This window comes from Fragaria vesca, linkage group LG2 (assembly GCF_000184155.1).
Source record: "Fragaria vesca subsp. vesca linkage group LG2, FraVesHawaii_1.0, whole genome shotgun sequence".
Taxonomy (NCBI): Eukaryota; Viridiplantae; Streptophyta; class Magnoliopsida; order Rosales; family Rosaceae; genus Fragaria; species Fragaria vesca.
This window is the reverse complement of record NC_020492.1, coordinates 6,592,806-6,608,967: the sequence shown is the minus strand read 5'-3', so window position 1 is coordinate 6,608,967 and position 16,162 is coordinate 6,592,806. Positions and strand designations below refer to the sequence as shown.

General features: G+C 38.5%; 1 protein-coding gene and 1 pseudogene across 1 annotated transcript; both read left to right on the top strand.

The window, feature by feature from the left end:
- LOC101307563 overlaps window positions 1-1,789 on the top strand; it is a 2,118-nt pseudogene extending 329 nt beyond the window's left edge.
- A 4,577-nt stretch (window positions 1,790-6,366) lies between these two features.
- Window positions 6,367-14,543, top strand: LOC101307277 (peptide transporter PTR3-A-like). The gene is made up of 5 exons (XM_004292181.1): window positions 6,367-6,499; window positions 6,627-6,844; window positions 7,971-8,542; window positions 8,652-9,305; window positions 14,300-14,543. The coding sequence occupies exons 1-5, from the start codon at window positions 6,367-6,369 to the stop codon at window positions 14,541-14,543; spliced, it is 1,821 nt and encodes a 606-aa protein (XP_004292229.1).
- The last annotated feature ends 1,619 nt before the right edge of the window (window positions 14,544-16,162 follow it).

The following is a 16,162-nucleotide window of genomic DNA, read 5'->3' as shown; positions in this document are numbered from 1 at the left end:
ATATATATATATATATATATATATATATATATNTAGGTAGTGAANAATTTAGTAGAGGATGGCAAATCATGGGATTTCAGCAAACCTAGTGGTGTATTTGGCAAGGAAGCTCCATGAAGGCACTGTGAAGTCTTCAAACAATGTCACCAACTGACTGGTACAATACGGCTCACGCCGATATTAGGTGCTTATGTTGCAGATAGCCAGATACATATCTTGGGCTCTTGGCCGATATTTTGGACCTTTGTTTCTGCATCAGCCATATATATAATGGTAAAAAACTTAGTTCCTTGTTGCCTTCCCTTTCAGAATATATAACTGCAAGAACAAAATCTAAAATAAAACCAAAATTTGATAATTACTGATTCAAATTGGCATTGCAATTCCAGAGGGAATGTCACTACTAACCCTAGCAGTATCAGTGCCAGCCCTGAGACCACCATCTTGCGGCCCTGAAATTAAAGAGAACTATTAAGAGCTTCGTCATTCCAAGTAGGGATTTTCTATTGTGCATTGTACATGATGGCAGTTGGAACTGGTGGAACAAAATCCTGCATCTCAACCATGGGGGCAGACCAATTAATTATTTAATTTGACAGTTTTGAGTCAAAGGAGAAGCATCAGAAGCTCTCCTCCTTCAATGGTGGATGTTTTGCATAGCTTTTGGTAACTACTTTTCTTACACTTTCTTGGTGTACATACAAGACAACGTCGGTTGGTCACTTGGCTATGGACTCCCAACAATAGGGCTTGTGATCTCAGTGTTAGAATTCTTGGTCGGCACCCCATTTTACAGGCACAAAATGCCTTCAGGGAGTCCTATTACAAGGGTTGCTCAGGTACTTGGAATGTGAATATTCCAAATGACCCCAAAGAGCTTCATGATCAACCAAGCTTGGATGAACCTGCAGATGCAATGAAACACAGAATTGACCACACCTCCTCATTAAGGTTCGATCCTTGACCGAGCTGCAGTGAAAACTCCTGGGCCAAGCACACCATGGACTCTTTGTCCAGTGACCCAAGTAGAAGAAACCAAGCAAATGATGAAGATGATTCCAGTTTTACTCACCACATTCATACCCTCCATTACCATAACTCAATCCCACACACTTTTCATAAAGCAAGGCACCACTCTTGATGATTCCATAGGTCCCCATTTCAAAATCCCACCTGCATCTTTCGGAGCCTTCATAACCATTTTCCTGCTGGTAACCCTCGCAATCTACGACCGCTTCTTGGTTCCAACACTCCGGCGTTACACCCAAAACCCTATAGGAATCACATTGCTCAAAAGAATGGGAATAGGGTTTGTGATGCAGATAGTGATCATGGTCCTTGCTTGCTCGGTTGAGAAGAAACGACCTCTCATCGCAAGGGAAAACGGCATTGTTGGGAAAGGAGAGAAAGTTCCACTCACAATATTCATTCTGCTGCCTCAGTTTGCTCTGATGGGTGTGGCTGATGCGTTTGGGGAAGTTGCAAAGATAGAGTTCTTCTACGACCAAGCACCACAAGGGCATGAAGAGCATGGGGACATCACTACACTAGCAGCTATGCAGTTGGGAGTTTCCTCAGTAGTGTTCTTCTGAAAACAGTTTCTGATGTCACTAAGAGAAATAGCCACAAAGGTTGGGTCTTGGACAATTTGAATGCGTCACACTTAGACTACTACTATGCATTGGTGGCTGGTTTGGTGTTTCTTAATTTCTTGTTCTTTTTGGTTGTAGCAAAGTTTTTTGCTTATAATGTTGACATCTCGGAAGCCAAGATAGCTATGGAAGCTTGATTTGCCAAAGATATATGGCTAGCTTCATCTAAGATGTGAAGACAGATCTGGTTTAGCTGATGAGAACTTTTTGCATGTATCTTAATTAATTCCTTGCATCTTAGTTAAGAACTCGAAATAAAATTATATCTCATTAATTCGATCATGATAACTTTCAGTCAATTGTATTTTTGTTGTAATTGCATAAAGAAACCCTTATAAACTCTCGTAATTTTCAGTCAGATCGTTTGGTTCGCGAAAAGTGAAAGTAAGTGTCAAGAAATGAAAGTTGTTCATTTCCTGCATTTGAGGAAGCAAAAGGAAATTAAATACTTTTCTTATTAAAAGGAAAATAGGGGGAAAATAGTACTTTCAAAATCCAAATGAATCACTTAATTTCTTACTTTTTTTCCTGCATTTATTACTCACAACAAAAAAAATTATAGGTAATGAAATTTACACTCCCTAAAATCGTGGTCTTGTGACACACGTACCTACGGGCAGTCGGTCTTGTGACACAACTTCCGAGAGTATACTGCTCACTAGAAAAAGTAGTGTGTACTTAAGACTCGAATAACTTCGAAGTTCGGAGTTCGTTGTTGAGATCCAAGCATAAGTATCATTTGTGAAGTGTGAGAAGTAATAAAGGTATGGGTTTTCCTGAACTCTGAGTATTTGAGTGTGTATACAAATTGAAACATTATTGCTTAAAGTTTCTCATTAAGTGTGAACGACTTGTGAGCCTCATTTGTGAGGAAAACACTTTGAGCTTCAACACAGCTTATTCTGAGGGTGTTTGAAAGGGTTGGTATTGTTATCGAGAAAAAGACAACAAGGCGCCATCACGGCTCTTGCAATCAAAAATTCTTTCTAATGGAAAAGTGACATCTTTGTAACAGATACAAGCGCAAACTTTTTGAGTTGAAAATTAAAGGAACGCTTTCAATTACAGTATATGTAGCAAGAGGCAAGCACCTTTAGCCAATTTGAGAATGTATCTTTCTTAATTTCTTTCTTTCTTCTTAAAAAACAAACAAGGATCACTTTCATTTATGTTTGAGCTATCTAGTATTATGAACCGCTTAGACTTAAACTATTGTTTCACTTTAACATTTCATAAACATAAAATCTTAGAATGTTGTTTTTGCACTTTTAGCATCAATATCCCTAACTTTCTTGGGATATCGTTAATTTACCTTATTTTAACTCTAAGTTGGTGTTTCCTGACTCCAGAAGTGTTAATATGCTATATATTTGCGGCATAAAAGTTTGCATCATATAAAAACCATTGAAGATTGTGAATGCTAAAGAAGAAACTCTAGGGATTGATAATGAATAAAAGATTAAGAATATATGAGGGTTTATGTGGTTTGTATGGTGTAAGAAGGAAAACGTTGTTAGTAAAATATTGTAATTTTCAATCTAATGTACGTTGAACTCTCATGACCCCATTCAACATTCTCTCAAATGACATAAAAAAGACCAAAGAAACATCATTCAACAATCTTCAGCTGAGGTATGTATGAACTGGACGATGATATGCGAAAATTTATAGCATCAAATAGAAGAAACTATCTAAAAAAATTTACAAACATTTCTCATATCAAATTCAAAGTGTCAGTTATTACTCAAAATTCATATTTCATATAAATAATGTGACGCCATAGTTATCTTTTCTCTCTCAAATCAATAGAAAACTCATTGGTGCCAAGCATATGCAATTTTGTTCGAGTCTAATTAGCACAATCTGAAACCGAAACTGATACTGAACAATGGTCATCTACAAACAATGCAACATCACTTGTCACACTCACACATTCGATATTTGTAGTATCTTCATATTCATAATATCTTTGAATCATCAGTACTTGTTTTTTATTTGAAACTATACATGATATTTCTTCTCATTGTTTCCTTTGGTTAATGTAGTTCGTCAAACGTCGATGTAAAAAAGCGGGTTTGTTCCACTGATCGAGTAAACAAAAAGAAAAAATTTTAAGAATGATACACGACAAATGATCGACTCTTAATTAAGGGTAGTATAGTTTATGTAATATCAAATCGGTACATGACGTATTAAACCTGACCCAATATCAATACATATCATTAACTCCTCTGTTAGCTTCAGAGTTTTCTGTCAAATTTGCAGGGGTAAACCTGTCAAATATAGGTACTTCCCCATCAAACTCTGTCTAAATCCAAACACTTGTCCCTGGATTCCTTCTCTTCAATTCCCTCTCAATCCAAACAATTGAGAATAGTGAGAAAAGTGATGATTCAGAGGATGCAGACTATGATGCCATAGTCGATAGTGACTTTGAGTTGCATGAAGAAGATGATGAAGTTCAGTTTTATTCTAATATTGATGGTGCACCTGATGAAGTAGCAAGTTTGAAGAAATAGGCTATAATGACAATATAAGTGATGAAGAAGCTGCAGATTCAGATGGATTTCAAAGTGTCCATGACTTTGACAGTGAGGGTGAAGATGTAGGGCCTTTTAAAGTAAAGGGTAAGAAGAGGTTCTCTAAGTGGGTTGAGTTAAATCGAAAGACTGATATGAAGAATCCAAGGTTCTGTCTTGGAATGGTTTTTCCTAACTCTTCAGTTTTGAAGCATGCTATTAGGAAACATGGAGTGCTAACCAAGAAGGAGCTCAGGTTTCCTAGAAACACCAAGCACCAGGTGTTGGCATGGCCAGATGTAAAACCTCTCCAGATTGTCCATTTTGGATATATGCAAGCAGTCCTAGTAATGATAATCCAACTCTTCAAATCCGAACATTCAAGTCTGAGCACAAGTGCAGTTCCATTGGAAAGAGAGTCTACCATTATAATGCCCCATTTTTGGCTGTTGAATACAATGATGTTTTTCTTGCTGATGGAAAATGGTCAAGAGAAGGAATCCAAAATGTTGTCAATAGAGACTTTGGCATGGATATTGGATACCAACTAGCTTATAGAGCTAAGGCAATGGCCAAAAAGATGGCATAAGGCTAGGGGCTAATGAAGATCAATACAACCTGCTTGAGTCATATGCTGCTGAATTGAAGAGAAGGAATCCAGAGAAGTGTTTGGATTCAGATAGAGCTTGATGGGGAAGTAGCTAGATTTGACAGATTTACCCCTGCAAATTTGACAGAAACTCTGAAGGTAACAGAAGAGTTAACGATATGTATTGATATTAGGTCAGGTTTAATACGTCATGTACCAATTTGATATTACATAAACTATATTACTCTTAATTAGAGTCGATCATTTGTCATGTATTATTCTTAAAATTTTCCCAAACAAAAAAAAGTGATAATCTGACTGAGGTTAGGGTAACTACCCAACACTGTGCATGTCTTGACTTTCTTTTCTTAACGAACCAAAAGATTATTTTCATTTTAATCTATACCCTGAACCCAAAGATTAGTTCTGCAGATTTGTATGTTTCCTTTTAAATTTTGTTCATTAATCTTAACATAGCTTATGTTGCCGCACAGAAAATCAAGGTGCTGATAATTCACTCAGAATCTTTCTGCTTTCTATTTCTTTTGGTACTCACATATCCATGACCGGCTAACTTATAAGTTCCACAAATGTGGGTTAAGGATACTAATTAGATTCCATAATTTAAGATATATTATTCCATAGATATCAAACACCAATAGTATGCGCAGTGACAAAGCATGAGAGCTAGCTTTCGAGTTATAAATCTTGTAATGAAAGTATATACAAAGGGCAAAGGTGATGATGACCTTTTCTTCCTTCTTCTTAACTTTGTCATTGTAAGTTTGTCACTGCGCAAAGGCGTATCAAGCTTAAAATCCTTTTCCGGACAAGAGAATATATGAGATTGACAAGGAGATCGACCTCTTGAGCCAAGAGACGTTCAATGATTTTAGTTCATAGCTTGTCATAGTAGAGGTGTCAACTTCACTCGATCACTGCTCACTTATTAATTAGTATATATCAACCCTACTCATCAAGAAATAATAGTAGATAACAAAAGGCCAAAAGGGAACCTAGAGTTCGGCATTTGGACATAGCTAGTTTGGCAAGATAATCGAAGATCGTATAAGAACACAAAAGGATAAAAAAAAATAAAAATAAAAAAAATCAGTCTTGAGAGAATTCGTTCGAGCTTCATTTCCATAAGTAAACTCTACGTACGTATTTGAGTAGAGAAATATAATTGAATAGCTTAACATACAAGTTTTGTTTTTGTTAATTTTGGGTTAATTAGCAGAAATGATTCTTGTATGAAGGATCTTAGATCTAAGATAAAATAAAGGGTACTACTACGTAGCCTCAAAAATGCGATATTTTCTTGATGCTTACCGAATAGAACAAAAACCTTGGACGTAAGTGTTTATGATACCAATATTCCCATACTTCAAATCATCCATAAAAAGCAAGTGAGCAAGAAACCAAAAGGAACGTCTTCAAGATTAGAGTTAAAGTTTTATGGTCCTTGGTTAACTAACTTAACCTGTATTACTTCCGACGCCTTATAAAAAGCATTATCAGGCAGGTGATAACATGAGTTTCAACGCCCTAGCTAGGTAGCTAATAGTAAATACTATTCGATCTGTTTCCTAATTGAAATAGTGATATGGAAAAGGTCGAGGAGAAAGGAGCTGCATATGGAGCAGAGGACTACACACGAGATGGGACTGTCGACCTCCAAGGGAGACCTGTTTTCAGATCAAACACTGGCAGATGGAGAGCTTGTTCCTTCATTGTAGGTACGTAATGCGCATCGATATCCTCCGATCTGTCTCAAGTTCCAACTCCATTTCAGTTATTCGATCTCACGCGTAAAGGATGTTGTTGTTATGATGTTCAATGTAATATGTATACATGGATGTGTAGGGTATGAAGTGTTTGAGAGGATGGCATATTACGGAATTGCGTCAAATCTGGTGGTGTATCTGACGACGAAGCTGCATGAAGGCACAGTGACATCTTCAAACAATGTCACAAACTGGGTTGGGACGGTGTGGATGACACCCCTTTTGGGAGCATATATTGCAGATGCTCATCTCGGCCGATACTGGACTTTCGTCATTGCCTCCGCCATATATCTTGTGGTATTAATTCATCATCACTCTCGTCAAACAATTATGTGTTTATTTGCATTGCACATATAAGATTATAATTTTATTTAACATAATGATCTATGCAAATGGTTTCTGCATCTAATTATCTTCGTAATGACCTTCATAATTTGTTCTTTCAAAGTTGGCCACCCACCCCCCATCCGATCGAAGAGTTCTTAATTAATCCAGATGCTAGTAGTTTGATCATACATTACAAGCCTTTTTGTAGTTCATATAACATAAAAATATGAAAAGTACTTGCTGCCTCTTAACGATCGCACTCCAATGGTGTGCAAAAGATGAGAGTATTGTAGACAAGTTATGAAACTGTATATATACAATGTTTGATTGTCGTCACCACAACTTTAGGTTACCTCTTCGAGTGTTAACTATCGATCTCAGAATGTACTATAAGACGGAAGTTTTTATGAAAGTACTAGCTTGTTTCAAACTTGTAAATTTATAATATACCGGACATATTCTTCAGAGAGATTTAATATATAAAGTTAAACCTTTTAACTAAAAGAATCATTCAAAACATGTCACGAGTATTTTAGGATCCGGATCGAAATTCTAGAAAATAAGCTTAGCCTTAATGGCTTAATCCGATCATTAGCATCTTGACCCGCACTATGTGTGTGTGTGATTTTTTTTTACTATTACAATTATGTTCAAAGTCTTATTTCTCTCCCACCTCCCACGTTTTAAGCTTCTTTTTTTTTCTTGTTTCCAACATTTGCAATTACTAATTTGTCCTTCATCTGTTAGAAGACAGATTTTAAAGTTTTAATCAATCAAAGGCATTATAGGTAGTTTAAAAATTTAACCGTTAACAAAGTCAAATAAACCTTCTGGCTTTATTAATAGAGATATATAAAGTATAATGAATGAGATTTATATACGATATGTTGAAATGGTTTTATGCAATTTCTGGAGGTCTGTGTTGAGTAATTAATAGCGGATGGATCTTATTGAAACATAATGACTTATGTTAGTGAGATCAACATCAACCTATGATATTCTTTGTATGCGTATACAATAGACTAATTGGACGGAATGCATGCGTATACATCTGTGCCCTATAATTGTAATGACCAAGAGCTTTGTTATCCTTTAGGGAATGTCCCTACTGACGCTAGCAGTTTCCCTCCCTGCCCTAAGACCACCATCATGCGACCACGGAATTAAACTTGAAGATTGTGAGAGAAGAGCCACCCCATTCCAAGTGGCAATATTCTACTGTGGACTGTACATCATTGCACTCGGAACTGGTGGCACCAAGCCAAACATCTCGACCATGGGTGCCGACCAGTTTGATGAGTTTGAGCCTAAAGAAAAGACCCAAAAACTCTCCTTCTTCAACTGGTGGATGTTCAGCATCTTCTTTGGCACACTCTTCTCAAACACCATCTTGATTTACATTCAAGACAATGTGGGGTGGGCACTTGGCTATGGTCTTCCAACAATTGGCCTTGCGTTTTCCATTTTGGTGTTTTTGACGGGTACCAAGTTTTATAGGCACAAATTGCCTTCAGGAAGTCCCTTCAGTAGGATAGCTCATGTTCTTGTGGCATATATAAGAAAATGGAGGGTTCCTATCCCAGATGACCCAAAGGAGCTTCATGAGCTGAGCTTGGAGGAGTATACAAACTCAGAGAAAGTCAGAATTGATCACTCCACTTCATTAGGGTAAATTTCCATGAACCCTAAAATTTTAACCCGAGATTTCCATGTACAAATTATTTGATAATTGATACTAATATATACCCTAATCAAACTAGCACTGAATTATCTGCAGGTTTCTTGACAAAGCAGCTGTAAAGAGTGGACCGACCACACCATGGATGCTATGTCCAGTGACCCAAGTCGAAGAAACCAAGCAAATGATCAAAATGGTTCCAATTTTGATTGCAACATTTTTACCAAGCATGATGTTAGCTCAAGGAGGAACACTCTTTGTCAAACAAGGAACTACACTAGATAGAAGCATCGGACCACATTTTGATATCCCTCCAGCATGTCTCTCAGCATTTGTAACAATATTCATGCTGATAAGCCTTGTGCTCTACGATCGCTACTTTGTTCCTGTTATGCGCAAATATACGAAAAACCCTAGAGGGATCACACTGCTGCAGAGACTAGGCATTGGCCTAGTGTTGCACATCATTATCTTGATGACTGCCTTCTTCGCCGAAAGACGAAGGCTGAGTGTTATACAAGAACATAAACTGTTTGGGAAAAGGGACACAGTTCCTCTCACAATTTTCATTCTCTTGCCTCAATTTGCTTTGGCAGGGATTGCTGACACCTTTGTGGAAGTCGCAAAGATAGAGTTTTTCTATGACCAAGCACCACAAGGTATGAAGAGCTTGGGGACCTCGTACTTCACTACTAGCTTGGGAATTGGGAGTTTCCTCAGTAGTTTTCTTCTCAAAACAGTTGCAGAGTTCACAAAGAAACTAAAAGAATAGAGAAGAGTCTGAATATTGTGTATATCATTCAATCAATGGCTATGCCAATATATACAGAAGCTACAACGATGATCCTAACTTGTAGGAACTATTCTAGGAAAGAAATCACAATTGACAGCTAATCTCTATTAAATACAAGATATCATCGAATCATCTAGTCCTTATTCTTAACACTCCCCCTCAAGTTGGAGTGGATATTGATCACTCCCAACTTGCTTAACAACATTGCAAATTGATTCGAGCTCAGAGGCTTCGTGAAGATGTCTGCCGGCTGTTCCTGCGTCTTAACATACTGTGTCTTTATCATTCCCCTTTGCACTTTTTCCCTCACCACATGACAATCAATCTCGATATGCTTTGTTCTCTCATGAAACACAGGATTAGAAGCTATGTGAATTGCCGCCTTGTTATCACAATATAAATTCACTGGTCGTACTTGTCTAACATTCAAATCACGTAAAATATATAACAACCATGTTACCTCACAGCAAGTTGTTGCCATGGAGCGATACTCAGCCTCAGCACTTGAACGAGAGACCGTGCTTTGTTTCTTTGTCTTCCATGAAATTGGAGCATTTCCAAGAAAGATACAATATCCCGTAGTTGATCTTCTCGTATCCTTACACCTTGCCCAATCCGCATCACAATATGCCGTTAGCTCTAAAGATCCACTAGAAGGTAGGAGGATACATTGTCCTGGAGTCTGTTTCAAGTATCTCAATACCTGATAAGCTGCCTCCAAGTGAGGCTCTCTCGGTTTGTCCATAAACTGACTAAGAGTATGTACTGCATATACAAGGTCAGGCCTTGTGATGGTAAGGTAGATGAGGCGCCCAACTAGTCTTCTGTATCTTGACGCATCATGCAGCAATTTTCCATCACTTTGCGTAAGACATATATTCTGCTCAACAGGGAACCGTGAAGGCTTGGCTCCCAAAAATCCTGCATCCTCCAAAATTTCAAGTGCGTATTTACGCTGGCTTAATGCAATACCTTGTTTTGACCGTGCCACCTCTAATCCAAGAAAATACTTTAATTTTCCCATATCCTTCAACTTGAATCGGCTTGACAAGAAGGCTTTAGTTCTTGTGATGTCATCTAAGCTATTCCCGGCGAGAATCACATCATCCACGTAGACTAAAAGAGCAGTGAAGGTGCCATGATGATTTCGAACGAACAAAGAATAGTCGGACCATGATTGTCGGAATCCGGCTGCCTTGAGAGCGGCCGATAGCTTCAAAAACCATTGCCTGGAGGCTTGTTTTAGGCCATATAACGATTTATGTAACTTACAGACAACATGTTGCTCCCCCTTTCGTTCGAATCCGGGTGGCAATTGCATATAAACATCCTCATGAAGATCACCATTGAGGAAGGCATTGTTGACGTCTAACTGATGGAGATGCCAATTTTGCTGTGCAGCCAAGCTTAATAAGACACGGACTGTTGTGAGTTTGGCAACAGGAGCGAACGTCTCTCTGTAATCAAGTCCCTCAATTTGGCTATATCCCTTGGCCACTAAGCGTGCTTTGTAACGCTCAATAGTGCCATCTAGATTGAGCTTGATCTTGTACACCCACTTACATCCAATGGGTCGTTTGTGTGCCGGAGGAGCCACCAAACTCCAGGTTTTGTTGGACTGCAAGGCTTCAATCTCTAGTCGCATCGCCTCTCTCCACTTGGGGTCTTTTACTGCTTGTGAGAAGGATGAAGGTTCTCTGTGCAAACTAATGTTAGCAGTAAAGACTCGATGAGGATTAGAGAGATGGGTATAAGAGAGAACATTAGAGAGACTATGAGCCATACCAGGATTGACGACCTCGGCCGAAGAGGATGAGGGGACTGAACGAGATGGCAGGGCCGCCTCAATATGAAAGTCATGCAGTGCCGTAGGAATCTTTGTGGTGCGAGTAGAACGTCGGATTGGTGGTTGAGGAGGAGAACGTGGGTTCTGGACTTCAGTTGGAGATGAATGAGTGTGTTGTGTTTCAAGAGAAGAATGAGTGGGCTCCGTTTCAAGAGGAATAGTAGACGGTGAGTTGGAGGGGAAAGTTAGAGAAGATGGAGGAGATGAAAAAGATAGAGAATTAGTGGTGATGGGATTCAATGAGTCATCAGCGGAAGAATGAGGTAAGGTGGTGGAATTGGAATTGTTTAGAGTAAGTGTAGGAAAAGATTCTGGAGAGATTGTAGGATGGGGCTCAAGGTCAAAAAGTGGGGATTTTGAAACAATTGGATAAGGTAGGGAATCAGAGTTTTGCGTAGACTTCTCCACTCTGTGTTGATATGGAAACACATCTTCAAGAAAATCAACGTCTCTTGAATATAGAATCTGCTTGGTGACTAAGTTATACACTTTATATCCTTTCTTTCCATTTGGATATCCGAGGAAGATACACTCGACAGATCTGGGATCAAATTTGGATGGACGAGATGGGTGCGTTGACACAAAGCATTGACATCCAAAAACTTTAAGATGAGAATAGCTAGGTTGATGACCAAAAAGTTTTTCGAATGGACTTTGTCCTTGAAGGTTAGGAGTCGGAGTTCGATTAATTAAGTAGGTGGCGGTTAAGATAGCATCCCCCCAAAAAGGTTTCGTCAAATGTGCTTGAAAAAGAAGTGCTCTAGCAACATTGAGCAAGTGACGATGTTTGCGTTCAGCCACACCATTTTGTTGTGGTGTGTTGATACAACTCGTCTGATGAACGATACCTCGAGAGGAATAAAAATTGGGAATTTTAAACTCTACACCATTGTCACTCCTAACCATCTTGACATGCTTGGAAAATTGTGTTTCAACAAAAAGGATGAAGTTGATGAGTAAAGGTCGTGCTTCAGACTTATGTTGCATCAAATAAACCCAAGTGCTCCGTGAATAATCATCAACAATAGTGAGAAAATATTTTGCACCAGAATAAGTTGGAACTTTATAACTACCCCAAATGTCAACATGAATCAAATCAAAACTGGAAGAACTACGAGTAACACTTAATGGAAATGGTTTGCGAGTTAACTTAGCAAGAGGACAAACAGAACATGAGTTTGTATCGCAAGACTTATTCGAAAGAAAAGGAAATAAAGAAGATGCTTTAGGCGAGGGATGACCAAGACGTTGATGCCACAAAGTATCAGAATTAATGTGGACTGCATTGCATGTTGCTTTCCCTGGGAAATTGAGGCGGTATAGTCCCTCCTGCTCAGTTCCTGTCCCAATCATCCTCCCCGATCGTAGGTCCTGTATGAAACAAAATTGCCTTAGAAAGAGAGTGACATATAGGGAATCAAATCCTAGTTTGCTTACTGATATGAGATTGAGATAAAATTGTGGCACACATAACACATTATGGAGGATAAAATGAGGAGAAAAAAGCGACAGTGCCTATGTGTGTAACACGCACTGAAGTGCCATCAGGAAGTTTGACCCAACGATGAGGAATTGTTTTATAAGAAGAGAGGAGATTAGGACTACAAACAATGTGATCAGTGGCACCACTATCTAAAATCCAGAAAGGCTCATTGCTATTTTGTGAGAGGTGATGGACTTTACCCGATAATTCTTCATAGTTTTGAATATTACCGACCAAATTGGCAGAAGTTGATTGTGATTTGGCTATGAGCTTGTTAAGTAAAAGTTGACATTCCTGTTTTGAGAAAGGAAAACCATCGCTTTGCCCTTCTGTGACGCCATTCTGTGTACCAACATGATTCGCTTTAGGCTGCTGTAACCCTCCATTTGTAATGTCATTCTTTCTTTTTCGACAATATGGTTGAGAGTGCCCCTTCATACCACAGTAAGAACATGTGATGTGAGCTCTGCAATATTTCGTACTGTGATTAGTCATATCACACTTCTCACAGTACCTGCCTCCTCCTTCTGGGCGACGGACATCTCGATTTCCTCTCCGAACAGAATTGACGGAGGTGTCAGCAGCTTCCTTCTCTGTGAGACTTGTCTCTCGGCCTAAACCCTTGAAGGAGAAGGCAGCAGATTCTGGCATTGCAGTAGCCTTGTCTGCTGCAACTTCCGATTGCTTTTCCTGTCGAAGTACAATGGCATATGTCTTGCTCAAGCTTGGCAAAGGATCCATTCCAATTATATTGCTACGGGTTTGTTCGAAACTCTCATTCAAACCCATGAGAAACTTCATTGTCTTTTGTGTTTCCATGAATGTCTTAATCTCAGCAGCTGCTTCACAGGTGCAGGAAGGAAAAGAGCATAAGGCATCTTTTTCATCCCACATCCCTTTCAGGTTTGTGTAGAAGGTGGTGACCGAATTGCTTCCCTGTTCACACTTGTGTATACTGCTTTCTATGTGAAACAAGGCAGCAGAATTTGTTTGATTAAAACGATCCTCTAGTTCTAGCCACATACCTCTAGCCTCCTTGCAATGGATTACAGATTTGGACATGTTCTTTGACATAGCAGAGATCAGCCAAGTTTTGACAAGAGTATTGCATCTGTCCCATTGAAGGCGTTCTTCTGCGTTGATAGTTGGCCTTTTTAGGGTTCCATCAACAAATCCTGTCTTGTTCTTGATATGGAGGGCCATCATCATCGACGATGCCCAGGTTGAGTAGTTGTCCTCCGCCAGAGGTTCAGAAACCTAACATAGCTCCGGGTTGGTCTGAATGGTGGAGAAAGAGCGGGTGATTTAGAGTTTCTCCCATGGTGCTGCAGCTTTGGAAGTTTCTGATCCCTTCACAATTTCGGGGGACTTTGATTCATCATCGCCAGCCATGAGGATTGTTTGAGTGAAATATCAAGGTCTCAAGAACGCTGCTCTGGTACCATAAAAGAATAGAGAAGAGTCTGAATATTGTGTATATCATTCAATCAATGGCTATGCCAATATATACAGAAGCTACAACGATGATCCTAACTTGTAGGAACTATTCTAGGAAAGAAATCACAATTGACAGCTAATCTCTATTAAATACAAGATATCATCGAATCATCTAGTCCTTATTCTTAACAGAAACATGCCAAAAGGGGTTGGATTTTGGATAACCTAAACCTCTCACATCTAGACTACTACTATCTGTTCTTGGCCTGCTTGAGCTTTCTCAACTTTCTCTTCTTTCTCGTGATTTCCAAGTACTATGTTTATAATGCAGACACGACGGAATCTACGGGAGACTTTGCCGTGGAAACTTTGCCTCGCAAAAATTCAGCTCAAGCTTATAAGGATGCCTCAAATAGTCTACTTATGAGCTGATAACATTTAGTCTTCTATATATATGCCTGCCCCTACTTGGCTAGAAATTAAGTCGCTCTGTTCTGATCAAGATTTTCATGGTGTAAAAATGCATATGAAAGTATGAAACCCTAGGGTTCAAAAATTAATGTTTTTCATGCATGCATGATAAATGCAAGATGAAACCTTCCATATATCACTTATTTTGAGTCACGAACTCACGATTTACTCAAAAGTCAAATCATATGAAATTCGTATATATGTACCCACCTACAAATCCTATATATGCAAACAATGAATTAGTAAATATATCATTGTGAAGATGCCTTGAGAACTTGTGTAACATGAGCTTATTCGCTATCGTATGCTTTGTGCTGTTGTCCCCATCTTCGAGACAGCAAGTTTTGAACCAATCAAGTATATATTGGGGTTCAGTACCCCTAAACCCTAATGAGCTGATTATTAATATTAACGTCTTCATCATCTGGTGGAAAGTCGATGCTTTCTGCTGGACAAACTATGGTCGTTTTCCTTGGACTTTAAGCCTTAATTTGCCAATGTCACCAATACGTACATAACTAACTTTTGTTTTATCAAATTGCGCTTACTTATTTGTATTTTTGTTTTAGGATCATCCGAGTTGATATAGAATACACTGGAAACACGATTCAACAGTTTTTGGAAATTTCTATATTCATAACCGGCTAACTTAGATACCTATGAAATTAACTAATATATAGGTTTTGGTTTGGTCCCCCTTCCCTTCCTTTTATACTTGTTTTTTCTATTTTTTCTTTAATAAATATAAATGGAGGGACAGGCGATGAGTTCTCAGATGTGATGGCTCCCTTTCTTTCGAGATTGTGGGAGGGTGTTTGTTGCCCCAAATCGGCCTTTGCAGAGGAACTAATATCGTCTAATCCTCTATTTTAATTAAAAAAAAAACTAATATATAGTGTTTTCACGCAAAATTAACTAATATATAGGTTTTAATTTGGTCTCCCTTCCCTTCCTTTTGTACTTTCTTGTTTTTTCTATTTTTCTTTAATAAATATAAATGGAGGGACGGGCGATGGCCCCCGTTTCTTTAGGGATTGTGGGAGGGCGCTTGTCGCCCCAGATCGGCCGTTGCAGATGAGCTAATATCGTCTAATCCTCATTTAATTAAAAACAAAAAACAAAACAAAAAACCTAATATATAATGTTAATTTGCATGCAAAACAAAACAGTAGCTAGCTAGCAGTAAACATCATGAGGTTAGATCGATAGAGACAAGTGGCGACTTAAGGTGATTATTTTTTTTTTTCGTCTTGTTTTCATGACTCTCGTATCATAGTATAATTTGTGTGGAGTATTATATATCAAGCTTGGCATAATATTCAAGAGTAAACAATTAAACAATGACATTGACAAAAAAAAGGAGGATGTCTTGAGCCAAGAGAGAGGAACAAATCCTTCGATAATTTGTAGTTTGTAGTTTCATGGCTCATTTGGCTTGTTTTAGCATATGTGTCATCACTCCCTATCACTGCTAGCTCATCAGTTTGTTGAATGATTATCAATGTTTTTTTTTTTTGAATGATTATCAATGTCGATTGATTCAGAAGCAGGAAAAATTAGAAGATACTATGACGATTCAA